This window comes from Acomys russatus, chromosome X (assembly GCF_903995435.1).
Source record: "Acomys russatus chromosome X, mAcoRus1.1, whole genome shotgun sequence".
NCBI classification, from domain to species: domain Eukaryota; kingdom Metazoa; phylum Chordata; class Mammalia; order Rodentia; family Muridae; genus Acomys; species Acomys russatus.
In genome coordinates, this window is record NC_067169.1 from 28424580 (window position 1) to 28440730 (window position 16151).

General features: G+C 43.7%; 1 protein-coding gene across 2 annotated transcripts in view; it reads left to right on the top strand.

The window, feature by feature from the left end:
- The first annotated feature begins 5371 nt into the window (after positions 1-5371).
- Positions 5372-16151, top strand: part of Egfl6 (EGF like domain multiple 6) — a 63562-nt gene continuing 52782 nt past the window's right edge. The window contains exon 1 of one of the 2 annotated variants that reach the window (XM_051142058.1): positions 5372-5720. In XM_051142058.1, the coding sequence (XP_050998015.1) occupies positions 5653-5720 (68 nt within the window). In that variant the 5' untranslated portion in view covers positions 5372-5652. The remainder of the gene's footprint in view (positions 5721-16151) is intronic. The other variant, XM_051142057.1, reaches the window with a different exon arrangement.

Sequence of the window (16151 nt, forward strand, 5' to 3'; positions counted from 1 at the left end):
GTACATGAATACACCACATATATGCCACTTGCTTACAGAGGCCAAAAGAGAGCATCCCCTAGAACTGGACTTACTGATGGCTGTAAGCTATCATGTGGGTGCTGAGACCTAAACTCAGGTGCTCGGCAAGAGCAGACAGTGCTCTTAACAACTGACCTCAAACCTCATATCTTTATAAAGTTACATTGCTAGGTCATCTTAAGATGCCTTCAGTTTCACATTTCTCATCTGCAAAATTGGGTGATAAATTTGTCTTTTGTAGGTGTTGTCAACATTAAATCACTACTCTCTATAAAAGGGAGAGTAGCAATCACTGTTGCCTCTTTCTTATGTGCCAAATGGAACATTCTAAGAGCTAGCAAAATTTGGTAAAAAAAAAAAAAAAAATTGATTCAAATGTCATTCTTTTTGTTTTCAGTCTTGTTTTAGATTTTCTTCTGCTCTAAGAGGCAATAATCATTACTTTAAAAAGACCAAACATTCTATAAACTACAGGCTAAATGGTCCAGCTCACTTCCCCTTGGAAATGGAGAAGCATGAATTATCCAGTGGATGTTTCCACTAAGTGGTTCCCACTGCCTAACATATAGTCTAACACTTAATAGGAACCTAAAAAGACACTGGAGCAAACAAAGTAAGAAAAAATCAGAGACAGAGGGAAAAAAGAAGAGGAAAAAAAGAAGGGAAGGAATGTGAATTGATTGATAGCTGTTTTCTACCACAGACAGGAAAAAGGAAACTTACTCAATATATGTGCAAAATACAAACGCTCAAAGACAGAGGTCAGCAGGCTCCCATTGTCATACACTTCTTCATTGACTTCTCTCATTCAATAAGAGATGGAAAGCCAGAAGGTAGTAGCACACGCTACCAGGGAGGCAGAGGCAGACGGATCTCTGAGTTCAAATCCAGCCTGGTCTACAAAGTGAATTCCAGGACAGCCAAGGCTACACAGAGAAATCCTGTCTTGATAAATCGGAGACAGAAAGAGATAGAGAGAGGTAAGGAGGGAGAGAGGGAGAGGGAGATGGGGCAGGGGGTGAGAAATTGATTCAAAACACAGAAAATTTGTGTTTTGGAAGGCAGATGTAGGAGATCTCCGAGTTCAAGGCCAGCCTGGACTACATACATGAGTTTTACGAAAACACACACTAGGCCTGGAAAGATGTCTCACTGAATAAAGCATTTGTTGCACAAGCAAGAGGACATGGGTTCAAGACCTCGGAGTTCACATAAATCCAGGTATAATAGTGCAAAACTGTAATCTCAGGGCTCCGATAGCAAGATGAGAGGCAGAGACAAGAGACTTTCTGCATGCTCCTGGGCAAGCTAACATGCCATACATAGCAGGAAACAAAAACGACACTCAAGATGGTCCTCTCACTTCTACACTCATGCTGTAGCACACACATATCTACACACACACACACACACACACATACACACCACAGACACACACGGGGGCGAGGGTGGCATAAAGAAAGAAAACAACTTGAAGTATGAGGAGAAAGACTGTGTGCTGGGAAGACAAGAGTGTTAACTTTGTTTTGGCTATAAAATGTGGTACTGGTTTATATATGGTCCTCAACATTGGCTGTTTACTAGAATCACCCAGAAAGTTTCTGAGTTGAGTGTTCTTATGCCCAAGCCGTAGTCCAGATATTAGAATCTCTGCTGTGGCCCAAGCCGTAGTCCAGATATTAGAATCTCTGCTGTGGCCCAAGTATCTGTGGTGGCAAAGTCTCCCTACCCGTTGCCATTGTGCTTTCTTTCTCTTTTTTTAAAAGATGTATTCATTTATTATGTATGCAGTGTTTTGTACCAGAAGAGGGCACCAGATCTCATTATAGATGGTGGTGAGCCATCATGTGGTTGCTGGGAATTGAACTCATGACCTCTGGATGAACAATCAGTGCTCTTAACCTCTGAGCCATCTCTCCAGCCCCACCACTGTGCTTTCTAACTACCAATCTAGATGATCTGTAGACTGTCACTACCATAAACGTGATCCTCCAGTAAGCAGCCTGAGTGTCTTTTAGAAGCTTTTTATAAAGACTTTTTGACCTCCCGCCACCCCCCACCCCCCACCCCCCACTCCCCATCCAGCCTGACAGTATCTGCCTTTCACGGAGATCCTTGGGTCATTTGCACTGACATTGAAATTTGAAAACAGTGGCCTAGAGACTCTCTCTCTCTCTCTCTCTCTCTCTCTCTCTCTCTCTCTCTCTCTCTCTCTGTGTGTGTGTGTGTGTGTGTGTGTGTGTGTGTATGTGTGTGGTCAGGAAACACAAAAGTATGCCTTCATATCTGTTCCTCACAGGGAACTAAATGGGAACTAATTAAAGGATATATCCCTAAACAAGAAGATTTTTATGGTATTGTTTTGTTTTGTTTTGTTTTTCAAGACAGGGCTTCTCTGTGTAGACCTGGCTGTCCTGGAACTCTCTTTGTAGACCAGGCTGGCCCCGAACTCACAGATCCCCCTGCCTCTGCCTCCCTGAGTGCTGGGATTAAAGGCGTGCACCACCACACCTGGCTGGATTTTATGGTATTCTAATCAAAGGTCATTTTCCCTTTGTAGAATTGAATAGAGCCTCCTAAAGATCAGTTGCCAACTTTCTCTTCAAAGTCAGCAGTGCCAATCAGGTTCTTTGAAATACTTGCCTCCAGGTGGCAATTTGTATCTTACGCACACTCACCCACCAATACCGCATTTCCAAGTGCCGACTTTGTTTGTTCCTCATATGATCTGATAGCTCCTTTGTCCTCTGAAAAAGGAAGAAACAAAGACACAAAGAAAGAAACAAAGAAGAAAAAGACAAAGGAAGGAGAGAGAAACTGAGAGGGGGAGGGAGAGAGAGAAAGAGAGAGCACTAACTACCAAGAAGCCAGAAATTAGCAGTTAAATGTTAATGCAAGATGCTTCTTTGCCCTTTATAATGGACAGCATAAAAAGACAGGATGAGCCCCGACAAAATAGGCTACTCATCTAATTAGTCTTTTGGAAGAGTTGTTTCTCTGAAGGAGTGGGTAGTGAGTGAGGAATCAGTGTCTGATTGACTATTTAGGGGAAAGTAGTAGGAGCAAACATGTATAAATTTCAGTTTGATTGAATGTTCAGGTTAGGTAAAAACAGTGTGATATCATGTTCATGTCCCCCCAGACTTGCTTTCCAGTCAGACAGTCCTTTGACTGTGTCACCCTGCCTCTCTGCTCTCTGTACAGAAAGCAGAGCTCCTAAGATCAGTCCCCTGGGAAATACTGTCAGGCCATGGCTGAATGGGGATGGAGTGCAACCCCTCCAGCTCCCTCACTTTTGGATAAGATCCTTGGAGACACAGACACATGGTCCTAGCACAAAGCTCCAGCGACATGGTGCTCGGATGCACACCTAATATGGTTTTCTCCAGTGTCAGCAGAACCAACTAGTTTCACCAAAATCCTAATCCAGTGTCTGCCTGTGAAAAAGTCTACATTGAGTTAAATATATGTCCTATTTCCTTTAAAATATTTTAGGTATAGAGTTCATAAGCCTAATGTGTAGCCATTTCCTCTCAATTCACTCCTACACAGATGAAAGAAGCTGGTAAAACAAAATTTACAGGTTTTGGAAGCTCAGAAGTTTCCAAAAATTGACAAGTCTTCCCAGGGTTATTAAAAAAAAAAACAGTAAACAAAGCCTGGTGTGGTGATGCTCATCTTTAATCCCTGCACTCAAGCAGAAGCAGGTCAGAGCTCTGTAAGTTTGGAGGCAGTCTGGTCTACATAGTTCCAGGTCACCCAGGATTGCATAGCCTGTGTCCAAACCCAACCCAACCCAACCAGGAAGCAGTTGCTGGGAAAAGGAGGCTCTTGACTGTGCAGCCTCCTGCAAGTCAAACAGGAAGCTTGAGAAATACAGCTTCTGCCAGTTGTCACCTACATGAAAGTGGACTTTCCAGTGATGGAGAGTCACCCATGCTTCCCGAAGTAAACTCAACAAACCCAAAGGTTTACCTACTTAGACTGAGGTGGAATTCTTTCTTGGTATGTGATTGTCCTCTAGAAGAGCAGCAACTGCTCTTAACCACTGAGGCATCCTTCTGGCCCCATCAATAAAATGTTTTAAAAACAACAAAAGAATCAATTCCAACAAGTCGCTGTAGTTTGTGTGCACTGCTGACCTTATTTGAAAAGCTCCATGGCTCTGGCAGCAGCCCTTCCAGCAGCTAAAAGTCTACTAGTGGGCCAGACAACTGGCTGCGTTCCACTTGTTCCTCACCTTCCTTAGGCCACCAAGCTAACTGGCATGGTTTTCTCATATCCCAAAATAGAGGCACAGGTGGGTTGGAATCAAAATGGGTTTAGAATCAATCGGCACACTGTGCTGTGGCCTGAACACCATCAGCCAAAACAAATCACGAAACCAAGTGCAATGTGAAGGCATGGGATCATGGGCTCCACCTACATGAACTCAAAGTGTGTGAAAGCGGGCATAAGAAGAGTCAGTATTTCTTCTGCTACAAGTCAGAATAGATAACTCCCCACTATCTGAAGGAATTCTCTGGACTCATAAAGTATCTTTGTTTGTGCCATTCTGTCTTAGCTCGCTTCCTATTGTGATAGAATACCACAGCCAAAAGCAACTTAGGGAGGAAAGGGCGTGGGGGTTTGTTTGGCTTGTTTATCCTGATGCCAAGTCAAGGGTAGAACTCAAGGCAGGAACCTGGAGGCAGAGGTGATCCAGATAAACTGTTATGATGTTCACTTAACCTTTCTCAGACCTTCCAGGACCACTTGAGAAGGAGTGGCACCACTCACACTGGGCTGGACCTTTCCCACGTCAACTATTAATCAAGAAAATACCTCCCCAAAGACGCTTATTTGATGGAGGCATTTTCTCAATTAAGGTTCATTCTTCCAGATGACTAGTTTGTGTCAAGTTGCCACCGGTTTCCACACCACAGTATCATTCGGAGTCACAGTTGATGCTGTTGCAAATAACTAGAAGAAGACACTTGTCAAATGATGGGGTTTGTTTAAGGCTTGGTGGCATTCCACCTCTAACATCGTATGATGTGCCTTGTGTGAAAAAAAAAAAAAAACCAAGCAAACAAACCTAGCTGAGCACGCAGCCTCCATTGAAATGAGATTGCAGTGTGTTTATATGAATTTGCATCTGTGGTCCCGTTTTAATTACTCAGTTCCCAATCCCTAGAGTTCAGCGGTGCACATCGCTTGTCTCAAGCCTGAAACAGCATGGCAATCAGAGGTGCCCTTGAGCGGCCTATAGTGCACTAAAGCTGGCAGGGTGGGGGGGGGGGCCGGCGAGGAGCATGGAGGAGTTAAGGGTGAGAGAAGAGCGTGAAGTTCTTGTGGGTCGTCCTGGAGGCGGGCCCCAGCCAGATGTTCTCAACCGCCACGCCCTCGCTGGTGCACCCGGGCTCTTCACCCAACAGAGTATCTCGCCAGGGCTCCCGGAGCCACTAGCAGCTCCAAACGTCCCCCAGCTCTCCAGCTCGCTGTCCTCTCTGCGCCTGCCCGCTGCCACTGATCCTGCCAGCTGCGCGCGAAACCGAGGTTCTGACCAGCGAAGCGAGAGACGAGGCGGTGGCCCCTCTAGGTCCCGGGTCCTGAGGGGCTAAGGACAAGAAAAGAGAGCCCCCTGCCAAAATGCAGCCGCCCTGGGGCCTGGCTCTCCCTTTGCTGCTCCCCTGGGTGGCAGGTGGAGTAGGGACCAGGTGAGTTCCCCCGGGGCCTGGAGCCCTTTGTCATTAACCTGTATATGTAAGGGGTACTTAGGTGTTGGGTTTGAGGTGTCTGTGCGCCTGGGATGCATTTCACCAGGACCCGAGTGCCCACCGACTTTCTTCCCTGCGCCCTCCCCTTGGGCGAGGCTTGGCCTCGAGTTCTGTGGATCCCGCGCCCTATCTGGCTGAGTTCGTCCGGTAGATAGAGGTGGGAGAGAAGCGGGGCGCACACACAGCGAGTACATTTGGGCTTTGGTGCTCTGCAGTCACCTCCGGTAAAGGCAGATGTGTGAGTACCTAGCACGGTGTGAGTTTGGTGTCTTCCACTGTCCCTGAAGGACGCCCACTGATTACCAATCACTAGTTTTGCTATGGAAGGAATGAAGGAAAATAGAAGGATGTAAAAGGCGCATTTGTGCAGTTACTGTTGAGCACTAAAGCAGCTCCTTGCTGGCCTCTGGATCTAGCTGCCTTTGGATTCGGGGAGGGGGGGGGTGATGCACTAGAAAGTTCGCGTTGGTAAAATGACAGCTGAACCCATTCTTGGTTTTCCGCTTCCTTCTATTCATGAGTTTTTCTGAGCCCTGAAATATTTTCTGGCCAAAGCTACAAAGGCATAGTAAACGTACATAGGCATAGTGTATCTGTAGACCAAGCACTTTCACACCATTAAGCCACCTGAAGTCTGTAACCCCTGTGTATTCAAGAGGTTACCATCCCTGTTTCAAAGAGGTGAAAAAATGAGGTCGAGTAAATTGCCCAAAGAGACAAAGCCAGTAAGTGACAGAGCAGGAACAAGCCCAGTCAACATGGCTCAGCATCCTGGTCAGTACTTTTCAGGAAGATTCCCTAGAATCCACTGCCCCAACCCTTCAGCTACCATGATGCCTTGCTTCTTCCTTGCATGTCTGCATGGGGTTTCTGTGCTGCAGAGCTAAAGACCTTAAGGATGAGTTCATTGTTAGTTAGGGTGGCAGACTCTCCTGCATTCTGTGAGAAGTTTAACAGTATCTCTGGCCCCTATAAAATGCCAGTAACAACTTGGACACCACCACCAACCTAGCCAGGTCGTGAGAGCGTATGAAAAAAAAAATCTCCAGGTATTTCTCAAAGTCCCCAGGGATGCAGGCTCCTGGCCAGCTGAGTGAAGTTTTTCAGTGCTGATTCTAGGGAGAGGAGGAGGGGAGGGGGCAGAGGAGAACCCCTTGGTTTGTCTCCAGCTCCTTAAAGGTGAGCCTGACTTTGTTTAACTTACAGAGGGGAAAAAAAATCTTTCATCAGGGTCTGCCATGGCATTAAGGGTTTTTGAAGTTCAAACAGAACCACCCTCAAGCCAGGCTCTTAGACTGTGTGGTTGCAAGTTTCAATTTCCTTCCCATGATAAAAATGTAAGCAGATGCAATTTGCCCCAATCACATTTCCCCTGAATGCTGGAGAGCCGTGTTTTGTTAGAAAGCCCACTTAAGAAAGACCAAATGCTGTGTGGCGATTTGCAGTTCTTTGGCAGCAGGCAAACCAACCTCCACAAGATCCACTTTCAAAGTGTCACCAAATTAAATTAGAAGCTGAAGAGGCCTCCCTCCAGAAACAAAACCTATTAGCCTGAACAGCCTGCGTGAAGATTCTGCAATGCTGCACTTTAAAAGATGCGAAGTGTGATTGGTTTACAGTGTCAGGTTCGTTGGCTAGTGTGCTGACAATCGGCTCCTTATGCTTGAAAACGTCAAGTGGTCAGCACTTTGGGAACTGCCACAGGTCCATGTTTAATTAGCTCCAGACTCCACCTTCAGGGGGGCTCATTTACAGAGAAGGCAAGGCACACATTGAAAAACAAAACAAAACAGTGTGCCATAGCTAGTTATTTCTTAATGTTTCACTGAAATTTATAGAGAAAAAAACCTGTAGCTGGTACACACAGATTTCTCTAATAAAAACAAAAGGTGGGCTGGGTGGTGGTGCATGCCTTTAATCCTAGCTCTCTGGGAGCAGAGGCAGGCAGCTCTCTGTGGGTTTGAGGCCAGCCTGGTCTGCAAAGTAAGTTGGTGGACAGCCAAGGCTGTTACACAGAGAAACTCTGTCTTGAAAAACCAAACCAAAAAAAGAAAGAGCACAAAAAGGGAGGTGAGGCTGTAGGTAGGTTCAGTTGGGAGAGTACCTGATTAGCAAGCATGAAGTCCTGAGTTCCATCCCCAGCATGGAATAATCATAAACCAGGTGTTATGGTGCCTGACTGTAATCCCAGCACTGAGGGAGGGGTAGGTGCAGGAGGATCAAGCATTCCTAGTCAATCTTGGCTACATAATGGTTTGAGAACTTGTCTTCAAAAAAATAATAAGAAAGTGCCAATTCTTTTTCACTGGAACACTATTATGATTGTGTGACCCAGAAAAGTATATGGTGCTTAGTGTGGTTCTGCTTCCCTTGTGGACAGGAAAAGTGGCTCCTGCCAGCAGAAAGGGTTCTTGAGTGTCAATGACCACTGATTTAATAAATAATTCGTTAGCTGTATACTAACTTTCTTATAGGAGTCAGATTTTGGCTTGCCTTGCACTTTTCTTTAATGACCTTTGGATACTGGTATTATTTAGATCACTTGGACACACTGTGTCCACAACAGCAAATATGGTGGTGACTGTGTACCTGAAATGTAGCCAGGCCAAGGTGAGAAGTGGTGTAAATGAAAAATATCCATTGAAATCTCAGGATTTACAATGAGGAAAAAAAAAAAAGAGTAGAAACTAGCTCACTAATTTTTATTGATTACATGTAGATACAGTGCGGTGGATAAAATATGCTACTGAAATTAGTTTCACTCATTTATTTCTCATTTTTAAAACTACCCCAAAAAGTCAGACATGTCCCATGTGACTCTCATATTTCCAGTAGTCAATGCTAGTCAAAAAGATTTGCTTAGAGCTATAGTTCCATCACTCTAGTCCTGACCCAGGGATCTTTGTCCTTTGGACACGTAAGATAAATATATTATTAACTTTGCTCTTCTTGAGTAAACTTGAAGCAAATTTGTACTTGGAATATATTTCTTGCTACACATCTTTTCTCTGTTTAATTCAAGTACAAAGTAATGTGGAAGAGAGGAAGGGACATCTGGGTTCACACCAAGGGGGCTGCTTCCTGCTAACCACAAGCTTCATGAACAGTTGGAACTTCTTGGAGCCCCAGCAGGGAAGTGTCACCAAAAGAACTAACCCACAGACTTCAGTATTTCACACAACCTAGACGTATTGTCTTACAGTTCTGGACGTCTGAAGTCCACAATGATTCTTATGGGACTAAAACTAGGGTATTGGTTGTGCTTTTCGAGGCTCCAAAGGAGAATCTGCCCTTCGTTTTTTGAGCTTCTAGAGGTTACCAGCGGTTCTTGGTTTGTGGAAATAACTCCCATCTCTTCCCCGTTATCACCTTGCTTTCTCTCTCCTTTGTCTTCCTCCCATTGTGAGAAACCCTTGTGATTCCAGGAAGCCCACATGGATTATCCAGGAGAATCTCCAAACGCTTTGCCCACACTTGTAGAATCCACTGCATCATGATCTAGAGACTTGTGTAGGACCAATGTTTCATCCTCCCAGTATTATCACCATCTTCTCTCAGAAGCAATCTCAGTGCAGAGATATTGAGAGCTACCCTCTGGATGCTCCGGGAAGGAAGAGGAAAAGTATAATGAAAGGGGAAACAATGGAAAAGGGAAGGACAGGAACAAAAATAAGTGATCGTTATCACTTAATCCCAAGAAGGGACAGTTGGGTGTGAGCCTCAGAGCAATACTTTCAAAGGCAAGTGAACAAAGGTTATACACCAGCCAAATGAATGAGGGACTTGGGTGGAAGGTCCCTATACTTTCTGCTTCCCATGTCCACAGCAAAAAGTGGCTCCTGCCAGCAGAAAAGGTTCTTGAGCATAAAAAGAAGAAGAAGAAGAAGAAGAAGAAGAAGAAGAAGAAGAAGAAGAAGAAGAAGAAGAAGAAGAAGAAGAAGAAGCTGGTGACGCTAGGATGGCTCAGTGGGTAAAGGCAAACTTACAAACCTGAGTTCAAATCCCCAGAACCCGCATAAATGTAGAAGAAGAGAAACAGTTCCACAGAGTTGTCCTCTGACCTCCACACCCACACTATAGTACACGTGTCCACACACACATCACCCACATACAGACATACATGCACTAATGATAAGTTTAAAATTTAGAAAAAGAGTGTATGAAGCTGTCTGTGTACTGTGATACACCCGTTTGTCCCTGGGCTGGTGAGACAGGAAAGCCCTTAGGATCATGTTCTCCTGATAACAACTTCTAGAAGGCAAACCCTTCTGGAGACAGTGAAAAAGAACAGGCAGATATTCTAAGGTGATGTGGGTTTTATGGTAGACTGAAAATTTAAGAGGATCTCTGAACGACTTGCTCAGAATCTCACAGTAAAAATGTGGTGACTTTCAAGTTCATGGTGTCTCCCATGAAGAGTTGAATCTTTCTTTCTCCCTTGTACAGGATCTTGTCCAAAGGGGCTAAGTAGTATTGGTTAGTTCTTTCAGATAATTTATCAGATCCCAGTGTACTGGTTTCAATAGCTAAACTGTTTAAGGGCTTGGGACATAGCTTGGGGGGTCAAGTGTTTACTGCACAAACATTAGGACCCAAGTTCCCTCCCCAGTATCCACATTAAAGCTGGGTACAGTGGTACCCAGATTTTTTTGTAATCCCAGCATTCAGGAGGCTGAGATGGAAGGATCTATGGGACTTGCTGGCCAGCCAGCCTTTCTGAATTAATGAGTTTCAGATTTAGTGAGAGACTCTGTCTTCTAAAAAACTATAAGGTGGAGTGTAATTGAAGAAGACATCTGCCATCGACTTCCGGCCTCCACACATGTCAAACATGTATGTCCATACATACCACACACAGAGAGAGTAACTGCTTTAAAATCTCCAGGTTTTAATTATGAAGACAAATTCTAGAAGGAGTTAAAATTAATTCAGTGCAGTTCAACATTAACTGAACACTGGCATGCTCAAACATTCTCCTAAATGCCAGAGATACATATCTATCTACTGCCCCCACAAAAGCACTTGGGAAAGCCAGAAAAATGTCTTTCTTTGTCAGCTGAATAGACCAAAGAAATCTGAAAAAAGACAAAACAAAACAAAAACAAAGCCATGGAAAGGGGATGAAAAGGTAAATAATGTTTACTTGTGCATAAACAATAAATGGATGGTTTTAGAAGAACAGATATGTAGATATTATACCATTAGCTTATATTGCACATATAATATGCCAAACTATATTTAGGAATATATGTATGTGTATATGTAAAAAACAATTAATGAAAAGAGAGGGCATGAGTTTGAAAAAGCAAGTAGCAGTATATGAGAGGATTGAGAGGTAAGAAGGGAAAGGGAGAAATGATGTATTATAATTTCAAAAGTTAAAAGAAGTCATCATAAAATAAATGTCAGGGGTTGGGGATGCATCTTGGTTGGTAGAGTGCTTGCCTTGCTAGCAAACACAAAACACTGGGCTGGAGCTCCAGCACCACTTGAACTGGGCATGGCATTGAAAGCCTATAATCCTAGCACCCAGGAGGTGAAGGCCGACGTTCAAGGTCATCCTCAGTTGCATACCAAGTTCAAGCCCAGCCTGGTATTCATAAGATGCTGCATTGAAAGAAGGAAGGAAGGAAGGAAAGAAGGAAAAGAAAAACATTCCATAGAATGTAGATGAAAGAAAAATTGAGTCTGAAGGAGCCAGGGAAAACTGAAGCCAGGATATGACATTTGAACTGTCCTTAGGGATGACTGTGAGTCCATCAGCTATAGAATGTAGTAGAAAGCAAGTCAGCCCATGCTTAGTCAATAGTTGTTTTGCATAAGAATAAGGGAATACATGGATCGACATGTACATATAAATACATATATATATGTATGTATGTATTATGTAAGTGTGTGTATGTATATATATGAATATAGAAGGAAGACAACACCAGGTACAGAGGATAGACTGGTCATTATAAACCCACAGTATCTGCCAAGAACCAAAGAAGGGAAGCTGGAGCCGGGCTGCAAAGAAGCTGGGGTGCCAACCTAAGAACTTAGACTTCATTCCAAGAGTAATAGAGAGTAAAGCAGGACATTGCAGGCTCTGCCATTTTTAAATCTAACCCAGTCGTGACTAATTCATGCACAAAATCATGGTGAAGCTGCTCAGGAGTATCATTACAGTAATGAGGCATAGTTGAATCTGGAACGTTTTTTCCCCTTTCCTAATGTATGCAAGAGCAGTGTATTCATAGTCCTTGGCATCTTGGACTTGATGAGTTGATGAACTTGATGAGTTCATGATTAGAACTCAATACAGCAAAAGCAGCAAACACCTTTGCAAATACTGGCTTTCTCTTCAGTATTCATTTTGCTTGGTTGCTGGCCATATCTCCTTGCTATCTGTTACTGAACTACAGAATTCTTGCAAATTTCTTATTAAAACAACATTTTCTGTCTCACACAGTTTCTGTAGGTGGTGAAATCTAAGCAGCTTAACTGCCTCGGGACTGGGGATTTTTTTTTTTATGGACTTTATTTCAAAGAGAGTAATTTCAGGTTCATAGCCAAAAGGCCGGCTTGTTACAAGTTTCTAGTCGAGCTTTGGCCAACGCCACTGTCATCTGCAAGCTTGACACTAGCTAGGGGATCTGCTTCCAAGATGGTATACGTTCACAGTTGACAGCAGGAGGCCTCATATCCTTTCCATGTGGACACTCCTCCAAGAAGGTGGCTTGGCTGTCCTCACAATGTGTCAGCTGATTTCCCCCAGAGCTTCTGATACAATGGTAAGTAGGAAAAAGCCACAGTGCCTGCAGAGTCCTCATCTGGGAAGCTACCCTCTATCACCCCGATGGTATACTGTCTGTTAGAAGCCATCCATGACAGCAGACAAAGCAAGCTTCATCTTTTTGGACACTGAAGAATATCAAAGATTCTGCAGGCAAAGTTGATAACCTCCTCTCCATACATTCTCATCTGTCTTCCCCCTCGCTGCTTCTCTGTCAGCCTTCTTTGCCAACCTCCCTTCAATGAGAAGTAAAGTTCTGGGTTTCCTGATCCATACTCTCCCTAGGTGATTGTCCCATTTCTAGTGTTTTCAATACCATCTGTGTGCACCTGACTTCAAAGTGTGACTTCAGGGCCAACGAGATGGTACAGTGAGTAAGGGTACTTGGTACCAAGCCTGACAACCTGAGTTCGATCCCTGGGACCACCATGGTGGGCTCTCACTCTTAAACTTCTGCGGATCTGGAGAGTGGGGCAGCTTGGGGTAACCTGGACTTTTTCCTCTATCTCTCAAGGCTACGGTTATGCCTGAGTGGGTAGAGTGCTTGCCTTGCTGAAGGCAAGGAGACCTGTTTTATCTCCAGAACCCATATTTCAAAGCTGGACTTAGTGGTGTGTGCTTGTAATCCCAATGCAGGGAAGGCAGAACCAGGTGGACTGCTGAGCCTCACCCACCAACCAGCCTAGGAACTGGAAAACATCAGGCCAATGGGATAGCCTATCTCACACAAATAAGGTAGACAGATCCTGAGGAATGACACCCAAGATTGTCCTCTACCCTCTGTGTGCATACACAAGCATATGCACATACGTGTACATGTGTGAATGTACACATACAAACACAAAGATGGGTGAGAACTCAAAATTCATTTAACCAATTAAATACCATACTGGATGAGTGACGTTTTAAAAATCAGTAACAAAAATATTCTCCTGGGGCCTAGAGAGATGGCCCAGGGGCTAAGAACATGTACTGTTCTTACAGAGAACCACAGTTTGGATCCTAGCACCCACTTGTAACTCCAGCTACAAGGGATCCAACATGATCTTCTGATCTCTGCATGTTCTGCATTTATGTGTACGCCGACACACAGACACGCACATACACATCACTAGAAAGAAAGAAATATGGGGGAAATACACCCTTGTTTGCCCTCGTTGTCCTTATTTAGAAAAAAAAATATTACTTACAGGGAAATATTTAAATGTATTTAAACAGCAGCAAAAGAAATTTAGCTTCTCAATTTGTCTTAGAGAGTTTTGTGAAGTTTTCTAGAAACTGGTCATCAGCAAGCATACTAAAGACCCTGGCCCCTTCTATTTTTGTAGAAAATAAAGAATCCTGTGCAGAAATACTACACTACTTACGCAATCCTTGGAATGTTTTTAAATTGACTCCAGCTGTGGAGACAGCAATTTTCCAATTAATTTGATCAGTGTAGACAGCAAGCTATACAATGCATTAAAGGAATTCTAGGCAAGTCAACATTTAGCTCAAAACTTTCTCTGCTTGGGGCCTGCTCTCCACCAAGATTTGATCACCTATGTTGACATTCCCCTGCCTCAAGACTGGATTCCCTGAGTCCCCTGGATCATATATGTGCTAAACAATGTTTAGGAAGAGAGAGAAATAAAAAGGTAAAGAGAGGGAAAAGGAAAGAGATGGAGGGACAGGGCTTGGGCAGCATACCCACCCAGGTTTCTAAGGTAGAAACAAGTGAAGTCACGGATATTTGGACGTTTTAAATGTACAGAAGTGCTCATTTTCTGGTTAAAATGCTTTCTGTTCAAATATGAGGGCCTGAGTTCAGATTCCTGGCACCCATGTACAAAAAGCTGGGCATAGTGGCACATGCCTATAACCCCAGTGCTGGGAGCAGGGTGCAGAAGACAAGTGGATCCCTGGGGCTCATTGGCCAGGCAGTTTAGCCAAAATGGGGAACACTAGGTTCAGTGAGAGACCCTGGCTCAAAAAGATAAGGCAGAAAAACAAGTGAGGAAGACATCTCAATGTCAAACTCTGGCTTCAACAGGGATGGGGAGGTGGGGGGGAGGGAGAGAGAGAGACAGCAACAGAGACAGAGAGACAAAGACAGGGAGGAGTCAGGCAGAGAGACAGGCAGAGAGAGAGACAGAGAGATTTCATTACCTGCAATATACCTAGGTATTCACGTAGAAGAATTATTGAATTAATGATGGATACGTTAGAATGGGCATGGATTTAAATCAAAGGGCCAGGAGGAGAGGATCTTAGAAAATAATTCAAGTCACTTGGTAATATTACCTTGTAATACCATTTAGCACTAGGGAGAATAAGTGAAAGCTATTTTTCTGAGCATTCTGAATTTCATTTTTCCAAACTATGCATTGCACTATCATCAAGCATGTCTTGCCTGCTTGGCCTGGATTCCTTCCTTCCCCCAACCATATTGTTTCCACTTAAATATAAATAGCTGAATTATTAATTGTATTTTTCTGTAATTTTAAATAAATGCACACGTACATTTTCAAAACTGGCAACACAGAACTGGATTCTTGGTATAATAAATCAATTTTCTCTGGCATCTATAAATCAGCAAGTTAATTATTAGCAATTCTGTCTCCTAATGCTTTTCCCCCTTTAAGTGATTTTTTTCCTCCATTTCCATGGCCAGATGTAGAATCTAAGGATTAGACCAGTAAAATCCCAGTTGTGGCTGGCCCTTTGAAGGGTACTCTCCAAAGTTGGTGAATACATGGACCTCACACTTACTAATTAAGACGCATGTTGCTAGTTTATTGACTCATGTTCCTCTGATGGTTTTTATGTTCTCTGATGGTGTTTCCTAGCATATTCACTCAAGACATTGGGTCTCCTTTAGGACACGTGCAGAGGACTTGGTGCTATTACTCCTGGAGCACCCACAGGCCATACAGTTGTGCTTTGAATTGTGTTACTGTCTGAATATCAGGGTCTATTATGTAGTTAACCATTAGTTAATTCTTTAAAAAACTGTCATTTGCAGTTTTGCATTTCTATGTATGTAGTATGCATGCGTGTACGCATGGTTGCCTGTGTGGGGACACATGACTGGATATGAGTGCTGGTGCATCTATTGAGGCAGAGTTTCTTGCTGAATTGGCTAAGCTAGAGCTTGCCAAATCTAGTTAGTCTGGCAGTGAGCTTGTCCTGGGAATGCCTTCTCTCTGTTTCCTAAGTGCTAGGATTGCAGGCAGCCAACATTCCTGCCTGTCTTTCTACTTAGGCTCTGGGGATGCAGACCTCTGGTCCTCAAACATTTTACCTACTGATCCATATCCCCATTTTTAAATAAATGAAATCCAAGCTAGATTGTTGTTGTTGTTGTTGTTGTTGTTGATTCATGACAGGGTTTCACTGCGTAGCCTTTGCTGTCCTGGACTTGCTTTTAGACCAGGCTGTCCTCAAACTCACAGGAATCTGCCTGGGATTAAAGGTGTGCACCTTGTTAAAGATTTGGTTTTTTTTTATCCTTTGCATGAGTGCTTTGTCTGAACATATATGGGTGCACTACGTGCGTACCCGCAGCTGTGAGAAAAAGCCATTAGATCCTCTAGAAGTAGAATTATAGTTGG